General features: G+C 38.9%; 2 protein-coding genes across 3 annotated transcripts in view; one reads left to right on the top strand and one right to left on the bottom strand.

Moving 5' to 3' along the window:
• The window catches only part of ATP13A5 (ATPase 13A5), a 112,274-nt gene that overhangs the window by 76,187 nt on the left and 23,937 nt on the right, over positions 1-12,150 (top strand). For both annotated transcript variants that reach the window (XR_008476697.2, XM_002758175.6), the window contains exons 23-25: positions 1,657-1,766; positions 5,398-5,494; positions 7,481-7,553. Coding sequence is in view for 1 of the 2 variants with exons in the window: in XM_002758175.6 (XP_002758221.4) it covers positions 1,657-1,766; positions 5,398-5,494; positions 7,481-7,553 (280 nt within the window). In the remaining variant the exon portion in view is untranslated. The remainder of the gene's footprint in view (positions 1-1,656; positions 1,767-5,397; positions 5,495-7,480; positions 7,554-12,150) is intronic.
• The window catches only part of PLAAT1 (phospholipase A and acyltransferase 1), a 73,602-nt gene continuing 62,303 nt past the window's right edge, over positions 852-12,150 (bottom strand). Inside the window, exon 7 of the mRNA XM_054245483.2 lies at positions 852-4,552. Within this exon, the coding sequence (XP_054101458.2) occupies positions 4,490-4,552 (63 nt within the window). The 3' untranslated portion in view covers positions 852-4,489. The remainder of the gene's footprint in view (positions 4,553-12,150) is intronic.

Below are 12,150 nucleotides of genomic sequence, written 5' to 3'. Positions count from 1 at the left end.
TGAGTAGAAAGGACTTCTGCTAAGGCAGGCAGCTCACTAGTATCCCTCGAGGACCTCATGGTGTCCTGGGGTGTATCTCTTCATCCTTCCACCAGCAACGATTTCATTATTTTGCTGTTTATATCCACCTCTACCTGAGTGTGGGTTGGAAGTGAAGGGGAGTTAAGGGAGAAGAAACACTTCAGATGCTTTCTGGAAACTCCTAGAATAATGAAAACAAGGAAAGGCTACTCAGACTCCCATATTTCAGGTTCCAAAGACGGAACTTTACAAATCTAGCTGGTTTAAATCTTTCCTGTTACCAATAAGGAAATGAGTCTCAGGGAGGTGATTTTTTCCCCTGCTCCCCACCAAGGTCACACAGCTGATAAAGACTCAATGAAAAAAGTTTGAAACTGATGGTTAAAGTTTTGAATTATAAGTAAATTATATTTATTCCTGTCAAACTTTCCTCCTCTGGTTAGTTTTTAAAAGCTTGCTTCACCCAGAACTCTTTCACTCAGTAAAATCCTAGACCAAACTATTTGGTTATTTTATGCTACAGAAAAAATAAAATTATTCTCTGCACATTATTTTTCATCTGCAGTAGAAGAGCAGTGCATGTTTTATATTCTGAGCTTTAAAGACATGCAGGAAACAAATAGTCTACCTTCAAGATTAGGTACCAAGGAACTATTTCAGGAGTTGATTCATGGGACAAGAAATGAGGAAGATTTCTTTGTATTTCCAAAGCTTATTAGAGATTTAAGATCTAAGTATTTGTTTTATTTCTCTCATAAATATTATTTCCAAATTTCTGTAAAATTGTTTATAGCTAGAGATTTATTAAGATTTTATATTTTGCTTTATGCTTAATGAGAAAAAGCTAATTTTTACTCTGTTCTTCCAAATCTAGAATGTGTAATCCTTTCACATTAACTATGTGGCGTTTAGAATAAAACAAAAAAATCAAATGTTAAAAGGGACATAGTCTCTGCCTCCTGAAGAGTCCATTGTCTGATGAAGAAAGAAATCGGGCATAAAACTAACCCTAGCATAAAGTAGATGATCCTAAAGTATATCATAGAGTTACAAAATGCTAACAGAGAAAAGAAGAAGGAAATATTCTAATATTTATTAAACATGGAACTAGTATGTATTGTTCATGGTGCCAGGTAGTCTGTGGAACTACAGATAGATCAAATTTCATTTTATGCCCACACGATTCTTGTAGGATCTGACTAGGAAAAGGTGGGGATTCTACCTTTCACCTTTATTCATGAAGATTCCTGCCAGGTACAAGAACTAAAGTGGTAAAGGTCCCTAACCAAAGTCCATCCAAATTCTGTCATCTTTTTAATTCACTTTTTGAATGAGGGCTTCCATCTCCTTATCACATCTATACTCCCCACAGGCAGGGCCTTGCACACACACACACCCACATCCACACACACATGCCTGTACACACACCATTCTTCTACCTCTGGGTCATTGTTTAGTTAGTGACTGTGTGGATTAGGGGAAAGAGGGACAGGTGGAGGGACAGCATAAACTGAGACCCGAAGATGACAGGGTATAGTGTTAAACCTCTATGATGTGAAGAACAGCTTCTTGGTGTCTTAAGAGGTAAAGCCTAGCCTGAAAAGTCATGGGTGTGACATGGGCTTATCATTCCAGGCTTTGAAAGTGGCTCATGCAGGCATTTCATTGTCAGAGCAGGAAGCATCTGTGGCATCCCCTTTTACCTCTAAAACAGCCAATATCGAGTGTGTGCCTCATCTCATCAGGTAAGTCATTTCTTCCTTTTCCACCCCCACAACCAGTGGGCCCATTGTCTGGCTCTGGAGACAGACAGAATTCAACCTAAAGTAATAAACGCTGCAACAGAAGTATGGGCGAAGTGCTATTGGAGAACTAATGAAGGGGCCATTAGTGTTGCTTGAGAGTGCTGCTAAAAGCCACAGAAAAGTGACTTCCACTGAGCCTTAAAGGATAAGTAGGTATCATGTAAACAGTTGAAAGCTTGATTTGATATTTTAAAACTGATGGTATTTCTTACTTTTTCTCTCCTTTATTTGATATGCGGGATGCTTCCCCTGACATTTCTCTCAGGAGTTTGGGATTGATGAGGAAGCAGAAAGGTATTACTTCATTAGATAGCTTCTCTAAATACTAATACATGTCTCCAAAATGTAAATTAGTAAATATCTAATATCTTTTACATAAAAGATGTTACAGTTGATTGGCAGTGTCAGGGAAGGGGAAGTGATATGGTTTGGCTCTGTGTCCCCACCCACATCTCATCTGGAGTTGTGGTTCCCAACGCGTTGAGAGAGGAACCTGATGGGAGGTGACTGGATCATGGGGGCAGTTTCCCCCATGCTATTTGCATGATAGTGAAGGAGTTCTCCTGACATGTGATGATTCTTAAAGTGGCAGTTTCCCCTGCGTGCTTTCTCTCTCCGGTTGTCTTGTGAAGAAGATGCCCACTTCTCCTTCACCTTCTGCCACTGTAAGTTTCCTGAGGCTTCCCAGCCATGTGGAACTGTGAGTCAATTAAACCTCTTTTGTTTATAAATTACCCTGTCTCAGGTAGTATCTTTATAGCAGTGTGAAAATGGACAAATACAGGAATACATTAAGAGATGTTTATTTTCACAGGACGCCTCCCTCACCTCCACTCCACTCTCACTTCTGATCTCGTGTCTACTTATATTTTAAATGCAGTTAAGACCAAAACACCCAGTTTTATGTTTTATTCATAAATCTCATTTCTCTGTTGTTTCCTATAGCACTTAGGGTTAATTTCTAGGCATTTTCATGGGCAGTGATCTGAAAAACATCACCAGATTTTGATATTCATACAAAAAAGACAACTATGAAGTTCCCCAGCATGTCTTTTGGAACTCAAGCCAGAATAAACAGGTCACTGGCAGGAATCACTGATCTAAATGTAGCAGGTCTAAATTTCCATGCTCCTGGCTGGCTGCATATCAGCAAGACAGTTTTACACAACACCCTGAACACTGGGGATTTGCATCTGTGTCCTTTCACACCCTCAAACATGATCATTTCCCCTGCTTCCAAAGCAGCTCCTCTTCCCAACTCCCATGTCCCCTGCTTCTAAGAACAATCTACTCTTTAGAGTCAGCGTTGAGGTTCAGACCCTTAGACTCTTTCTTCTTCTTCACTCATAACCAAACAAACATTATGTTTTACCGATTTATCTTTGCAGAGTCTCCTAAGCCCTTTGCTTAATATCTCTAGTGTCTTAACCTTGGTTTGTGTCAGGTGAGTACACAATGATAGTGCTCAGAACCCTCACCTTATTTTATGCTTTTCATCATCAGTACAACTCATGGAGCTCTTTACAAATGTGCTTGGAAATGTGGTGAAGCATGAGAGTCCTGCCCTGGAGAACTTACATTCCAGCAAAAAGATACACACACACACACACACACACACCAAATATATACATTATTTATTAAGTGCCTCTCATGCATCAGGCATGTTTTATACACACACACACAATTATATATATGTATATAATGTCTGATATATGAGAGGTGCTCAATAAATTTGCTTGAAATAAATTAATGTCCAAACAATACAGCAAATGTTCTGGCAGTTGAATGTGAGAACTTAAGCCAGGAGGGGAGGTTTCAGTAGGGGAGTTCCAACTTGCAGTGTCAGTTGAACTTCAGATGCTCCTCCTCATGCCTGTGACCCAATGCATTTGTGAGTACAGAATACTGTTACGGAATACAAGTAATGAGGTAAAACTTCTACAGTGGCAGATGGCTCAGTGAGACTCCAGGGTAGAAACTACTTGCTTTTATATTTCATAGATTTATAAAAATTAGATGTGGTTCAGCTCTGTTAGGCCCATTTTACTTTTTCTATCCTTGATGCATGCTTACTCCTGAGAAAGCACTCCAGAGAGGCAATGAAATACAGTTCTGGATGCATGGGTTCAAATCCACAGATTTTCATCTTTGTCTTTTGAAACATGATTTACTTGTTGCTGTAGTTCAAGTCCTTTAGGGCAAGGACTGTGTCTTAGTCATTTTTGATCAAGTATTATGCCTATCACTAAGCTGGGTATGTCAGAGCATTCAGTGAATGTTTGTAGATTGCATAGATAAAGGCATGAGCTACTTAAAATTCACAATCATTAGGAATAGCAGTAGTTTTGGAGGCCCATTTGTCCTTTACTAAGAATGGTTTCTTATACTTTCCTTTGAATCAGGGTGTCTTAATTTTCCTGGAAATATACACGATTGCAGAAAAAAAAGCAATGAAATCACAATGTTTATATCAGACTTGGGAAAAGGATCCATACTTTACATGCTTGCCCCTTCTCATCTTGTCTTCTGCTCCATCTTCAGTATTGAAAACAAACAACAACACCTCACAGCTTGGTAGAAAATATCTTCCCAAAGTATCCTGGTCTGTCTTCCACCCTAGCCTTCTTATTTTGCCTGAGACGAAGTGGTTAGTAGTTTGGCTTTTAGGTTCTTCTTTTCATGTTGACCACATCTTTGAGCAGAGCAGGGGTCCATGTTACTGGGCACTAGAAATGAAGTGGATATGGGTCACTTCCCATGTGGACTGCTTCTGCCCTGACAAGAGAAGGCTGCAGGACAGTTGGTTAGCTGAGGTCCCACTCCCGCGTCAAGTGCTGCTACCTCACATTGTTTTCCTTTAACCTGTCATAATCCACCATTCAGAAAACCTCAGTTACACCATTAACATGTAAGACCGAATTTTTTTAAAGGAGGAATATCTACTTTTTAAGTTGCATTTTTTTTACTGTTGTCTTCATCTCTTGATCTTTATGGCCCACTGAGATTATAACCCTGGGGTCTTCCCATAATATCAAAGCCAGCATAACCCATTTCATCTCAAATACTAGAGTCACATTCCCACTTCCTAAAATGTCAAAGCACCTATCCTTTAACTTTATGTCTCCAAGGACCTCTAAAGCACACACAGTGCAATTCCCAGGAAACACGTATTGTTAAGATGGAATGAGTCACAAGCAAGTCAATGCTTGACATTTTGCACCTTATCATAATGTTGCATTGTGTTTATAATGCACATAGTAATCTTCTCACTTCACTGAAAACTAGTAGGAAATGAAGAGTGTGCCTGATTCATTTTATATCTTGTATGACTCTTAGCATAATGCTGGTACTTCATAAGCCCTAAACAAAAGTGAGTAAATGAACCGATGTGTAACCTAATTATTGAAGTAGAGAGTGAATGAATGAGTGGTTAAATAAAATGAAAGGGTGAATTCGTGATTAAATGAATGTATGTCAGCAGGCTACTGAAAATGTAACTACTTTTAAATATAAAAGAAATTGGGAGACATCTATCATACATAACCAATTATTTTTATTTATTTTTAAACAGAGAAGGCCGAGCTGCTCTGGTTTCATCTTTTGGGGTATTTAAATACTTGACCATGTATGGCATAATCCAGTTTATCGGTACATCACTGCTTTATTGGGTATGAACTAAAATCATTTTGTTTCAATTCTAATTCCATTTATATTGTTAATTTGTTCAGGGTGTAGCTCTTATACAAGATTTAGTGTTTTATAAATAAATGACAATTCTCAATATAGGTGTCTGCAAACTCAGGAACCTAGTATAACTGTGCATGAAATGTGGAACTAGAAATAAGGAGATGTAGATGAGTTTTCTAGAGTGTTGTTTTGCTCTCAATAACCTGAGAGTCTTGACCTCTCCAAACCTGTGTTTCTTATTTTGGAGTATGAAGAGAGCTTCAGAACAACCTAAATATAATTCAACAGGAAATAAATGAGTTTCCAGTTGTGGAATATTTTCAACAAAAGACTAAGAAGAGATAAAAAGGAAGAGAAGTTGTTGAATTTGCTTTTGAAGGACTAGAATGCTAAAGACTTTTTCAAAATGGACCCTTATAACAGAACCTACCTAGAATTCATACAGTTAGACATATTATTAGTAAAGAATTAGGAATTCTTTGAAACTAAAAAAGACTCAAATTTAAATGATGATAATAGCCATTTAAAAATTAATTAGCTGTATGGAAGAACAATGTATAAGCTAAAAATAAACTTCATTAGTCCAACATAGCTTGCACTATGTAAAATGATCCAGCAGGCTCAAGGAACACTTCAGGAGAGATTATTATTTCCTGAGAGGTTTGAGAAGTGAATAAGAGGGCCACAAGATTATACCATCCAGCAGGCTATTGCTTGCAAGGAACATTCACAGAGGGCTCAAAGGCAGCCTGGTGGAGAGAAACAAGAACCAGACTGGGAGTCAGAAAACCTGGATTCAGGTTCTTCCTCCATCCAAAAAACAAATTAGGTCTTGCCTTTGGCCAAAACCTGCTTCTGAGCAGCTGATTTTCAAAGCCCTCCATAGTTCCATGAAAGCTGCTTTTAGAAGAAAAACTAAAGCTCTGGTTGGAAATTTCTTCCTGCTCCACCTCATTCTGAATGTATAGTTTTACCACTCTCAGGTGAAAAGAAGGGAAAAGGATATGAGAAAGAAAAGTAAAGAAGACAGGGGAAGAACTGGACGTTGACAGGGACACTGAGGAACCAATGGCAGCCTTTCAAAAATGTGAAAGCAGAACTTCATTTCTAAAGCCTCCATGGATGAAGATAGAAACCATAGTCCACTCTGAAGTCATTCATTCTTGTGGTCTAGACCTACATAAAGAGTGTCACAGGAGAACCTTAACCTAGTACCTTCTGGGGCTTGGATTGACCCTCTGAGAAGCCAGCCATATTTTTCTTGTGCATAAATCTGGTCTGTAATGTGCTCAGAACCAGTTTATAGTTTAGTGCTTAGTCAACAGATATGAAATAGATAAACAGACCTGGCTGCAAGAGATACTGCAAGGCAAGTTCTTGGAGAGTAACGATTTGACTTTCATGTCTAAATACTTCAGCTCTATAATGTGAACTTGAAGGAAGTTCTCTCTACACAAGCCTTAAAAAGGCAGATGTACCAGACTGAATTCTGCAATGGGCTTGCTTAGAAAAGGAGCCCTTGTTCAGTTTGTGAAAGTCAATGGACTCCAAGAGACCTATGTTGTAAACTCATCCTATGGGTAAGGATGGAGAGCAACACCTGTTGAATGAATTGGGCCTTCACTTCAAATTTTAAGTGTAACATTTCTAAGGGAACTTTCAGGCTTTATTATTTTATGTTGAGAACAACTGTCTAGGCTGAGACTGCAGCTGTCAGGTAATTAATGCACCCAATAGGAGAATGGCTCTCAAATGATTGACTTTTGTCTCTATTATGAAGTAAATTAAATGCAGGGAAAATAGTCCTCTAGCCCTGAGATGCTAATAATTTTAGGTAAGTCATTTTCTGCCTGAAGAGGGGAGCAAAGTAACAGCTGCCTCCTAACTACTTAAAAAGAGTGTAGGGAATAAGAAACAGGCGATGATGGCAGATGCCACATTTATATTTGCTTTTGTTTCTTTTTCAGCAACTGCAACTCTTTGGAAATTACCAGTATCTCATGCAAGATGTAGCCATTACTTTGATGGTCTGTTTGACAAGTAAGCTCTTTAGCAAAGTAAACTGTATTGTTTTTATTTATCTATGAAATTCTAGAAATAGTCACACAAAAAGGAACTTTTGAGAAAAAGGCACCTTTATTTCTAAAACCTCATTATCTATGAATTTTTTAAAAGTGATGTTGGGAATAAGTTGAGAGTTGAAATCCCCAGACTTGGCATTAAAACATTCTGATAACAAATAGGTCTTAGTCTCAAAAAATTGTCAAGGTAGTCGGAGTTCTTTGCAGGTTTATGTCTTGTACGTAGAAAAATGAATAAGAAATCTAGAAAGGGAATGTTTTAAAACCCAAAGGTCACTTTCCATTATTCAGCTATGCTTCACATTGACGTGAAACCAAATTTTTGCCAGGTCTTTGATGTGTGAGAACAAATGCTAACGTTTTATTTTAGTAGAATTCTCCAAAGTCAAGGTGTGGCTTACAACAGCAGCTATTGCTCATTTCCTTCCTTAGAGATGACACTGATAAAGTATTTCCTATCAAGGAACTCAGGGCTTGATGCTAACTCTTCATAAGTGAGAAAGGTGACTGCCTCACCAGAGAGGAAGGAAAAAGAATGGCATTGTCATCCCTTTTTCCTTGCTCAACAATAGGCATGTTATGAAAAATAACAGATAAAACAGGCAATGCAGGATATTAATAACCTGGAGAATTTCATGTAGTATCTTAATACATAAAACTGATATGTCTCATGTATCAACCCAATGACTAAATTTATCAGTATCAGAGATCGAAGCACTATAATATATATTTTGATTGTTAGGGTTGAAATGTCTATTCATAGCTTATTAAACTATTTTTCTACATGTTATTAATATTCTTATGACTGAATAATTTTGAATCAATCAGATAGCTTCTACAGTGTTGAATATTTTAAGCAATTTGCATGATTTGTTTTTGAATGATGCTAAAAAGAGAAAAAAACACTGAGAGATTTCAGGAACCAAGCTTTCAGGCAGCAGTGTGGAGGTGAAGACAATGGCTATTATGGCCTGTTTCCATGAGCTCTGGCAAACTGTCCTCAGAATTGTGGGGATCAGATACAATGAAGCTTGTAGAGTATGCACTACATCGCAAGACACATGGGGCATTCATTACAACCTGAATCATATCACACCACACCTCTCCTCCTTTTCCTCTTTTGAGAAGACTAACTAGCTCTCTGAGCACTTGAAGAGCATTAGAATGTGTACAGGTAGACAGGCGTCATTAGAAACCCCAAAACATGGCTGGTTTTCCTAGTTCTAGTGTTGCCTAAGACTTGCTATATGACATTGAGTAAGTTATCTGGAGCTTTTGCACACTTAATTCTGTGATGTTAGTTATGGATTTGACTCCTGTGGTAGTGGGGCTGCTTAACTCTTTCCTACAGCAATAGCCTGTTAAGCCTCATGCCAGTTGGTAGCCCTGGAAAACTCAGTGTCGCATCTCAGAGTGGGCTCTATGGGAGTGCTGGGATGACTCATAGTGGGACCTTATTACCACTGGGAGAAAAAAGTCTCAGAATAGTGACGATAGACCAGAAGCTTAACATTCTATCAGAATGAGAGCACTTTAATTATTACTCAACAAACTGTAGCTAGTAAATTGGCTAAACTCAGGGGAGACTGGTGAGGGAGAGAGTAGAGGCAGAAACCAGCTACGCTTGTTTGTTTGTTTTTCACCCTCTACCTGCAAATATCCTATTGTTTTCCCATCTCTGCAAGCTTATTCATCCCACAGGCTGATCATTTCCCAGTCAAGTCTAAGTATTAAGATGAGCTTATCCTTAGATATGAAAAGTCCAGATATTATAATTATTATTTCACATTTTCATCCAATTCAAAGTTTTTCCTCCCTTAGATCAAGCCTGACCTATGGGCTTGGGGCAAGCAGTAGATGAGAAGGCCATGGTCTCTTCTTCGCTTCCCTTGAGTCACCTACTCTCCACCCCTGCTTCTGGGGAAGAAGAGCAATGAGAGCAAAGGACTTATTTTTAAGCTCTTTTTGTCTGCTGCAAATTTTATTTTAAGTTCCAGGGTACATGTGCAGGATTTACAGGTTTGTTAATAGGTAAACATGTGCCATGGTGGTTTGCTGCACAGATTAACCCATCACATAGGTATTAGGCCCAGAATCCATTAGCTAGTCTTCCTGTTGCTCTCCTTCCTCCTTGCCCTCCCCAACAGGCCCCAGTGTGTGTTGTCCCCTGGCATGTGTCCATGTGTTCTCATCATTCAGCTCCACTTATAAGTGAGAATATGGAGTGCTTGGTTTTCTGTTCTTGCATTAGTTTACTAAGGAACAAATGGAAAAACACTCCATGCTCACGGATAGGAAGAATCAATATCATGAAAATGTCCTTACGACCCAAAGTAATTTATAGGTTCAATGGTATTCCCATTAAACTATCATTGATATTCTTCATAGAATTAGAAGAAACTATTTTAAAATTCATATGGAACAAAAAAAGATCATGAATGGCCAAGACAATCCAAAGCAAAAAGAACAAAGCTGGAGGCATCATGTTACCTTACTTCAAACTAGACTACAGGGTAACAATAACCAAAATAGCATGGTACTGACGTAAAAGCAGACACAGAGATCAACAGAATAGAGAACTCAGAACTAAGACCACACATGTCATCTGATCTTTGGCAAGTCTGACAAAAACAAACAATGGGGAAAGCATTTCCTATTTAATAAGTGGTGCTGGGAGAACAGGTTAGCCATATGCTGAAAATTGAAACTGGACCCCTTCCTTACACCTTACACAAAAATTAAGTCAAGATGGATTAAAGACGTAAATGTAAAACCCAAAACTATAAAAACTGAGGATGAAAATATAGGCAAAGGACTTTTTACTTAAGTAGGAGTATGTAGTGCTCTCCTGTCAAATGCCTTCAAACATGGCAGGCACCTACATTCAGGCAATAGGCATGGAGTTCATTGGTGAATTCATCAGAGATTCCTTGTCGATTGGTCTGGACTAGACCATGCCCTGACATGGTGGTGCTCTCTCTCTCTGCCTCTCAAGATTCCTTTCTGCAGCTGCCTCCTAATGGCACATACCATGATGCCCTTTTCTACTGCTGGGCCCTCCAACCCCAGTAGGCTGCCACATAGATAAACCCCTTCAGAATAGCTAGTTTTAGCCTGGCTAATTTCCATGGCTTCTGTTTGACCTACCAGACAGTAAACGAGTAGCTTGCCCTCACTGCTGCCTGACCTTTCCCTCTCCTATTATACCATGAAGATGAGTGAGCAAGGCCAGTATATTCTCTTAAAACCACTTCCACTCTCTCCAACAATGGCTACTACGACTTCCCTTCATGGGGTTGCAGTGCAGCTGAGAAGACCACAGTTTATGCTGCTCCTAAAAATTGCCTTTAAAGAATTGCTTGATAGTCTCCATAAGTTTTCTCTTATACAGATTTCATTCAGCAAATGGGGCAGGAACAGGCATGTTTGTAGTTGAATAACCAATATGGATCTCTCTTGCCAGATACTATACAGATATGGCAATAATCTCACTTCACAATAAATTATCACCTTCAATTCATTATCCTCAAATATAAGGCTCAGCAAAATTCTCTAGACAAGAAAAGCCCCATTCAACATTCCCTTATGCAAATGTTGATCTCTCACTATGTATTAGCCACATAGGTTCCTGAGGCATGAGAAGGCTGATTGTTCAAGTTTATAGAGTTTAGTGGGGGATTCACATATATGAACAAATAAGATGCAAGTTGAAAGTAGTGAGTAGCAGAAAACAGCAGATGCTTTGGGAGTTCAGAGAAAGCAGAGATGGTTTGATAATCTGGGGTTCAGGAGGAGATAGCAGTGAAGAATGGAGAAGGAGACTAGGCATGGATGCATGAAAAAAAGAAGCATTCACATCAAAATGGGAAGGATGGATAAGTTTCAAATAACTTTTGCTAAAAGAAGAGCATTTCAAGTAGAAGGAAACAGCATGAACAAGCGAAAGCTGACAAATAGGAGCTATGAGTTTTTACTGTGACCACACTGCAGGGTATGTGAAAGAAACAGGAGGAGATAAAAATTGAAAAAGTGAATTGGGCCAAATCACAGAGAATCTTGATTGCTGATCTGAGAACTGTGGACATTTATCTGCAGCCCTTAAGAGTCATGAACAATTGATGATTAATGTAAAATCACCACTGACCCTGATTTACGATGGTTTGACTTATGGTTTTGGACTTTACAATGGTATGAAAGTGATGTGCATTCAGAAGAAAGTGGCATGATACTCTCTTAGGATGCTGAGCAGGGGCAGCAAGCTGTAGCTCTTCACCAGTGCAGCAATCATGAGGTTAAACAACAGATACTGTCCATTGTACTGTGTAGCCAGATGATTTTGCACAATTGTAGTCTAATTATGTGTTGTGAGCATGTTTGAGGTAGGCTAGGTGCAACTATGGTATTGGGTAGGTTAGGTGTACAGTATAAATACATTTTCAACTTAAAAATGTTTTCAATTGGCTGGGCGCAGCAACTCATGCCTATAATCCCAGGACTTTGGGAGGCTGAGGTGGGTGAATCATGAGGTCAGGAGTTTGAGACCAGCCTGGCCAATA

This window comes from Callithrix jacchus, chromosome 15, assembly GCF_049354715.1.
Source record: "Callithrix jacchus isolate 240 chromosome 15, calJac240_pri, whole genome shotgun sequence".
Taxonomy (NCBI): domain Eukaryota; kingdom Metazoa; phylum Chordata; class Mammalia; order Primates; family Cebidae; genus Callithrix; species Callithrix jacchus.
The sequence above is the reverse complement of the archived record's forward strand: the minus strand, read 5'-3'. Positions and strand labels throughout refer to the sequence as shown.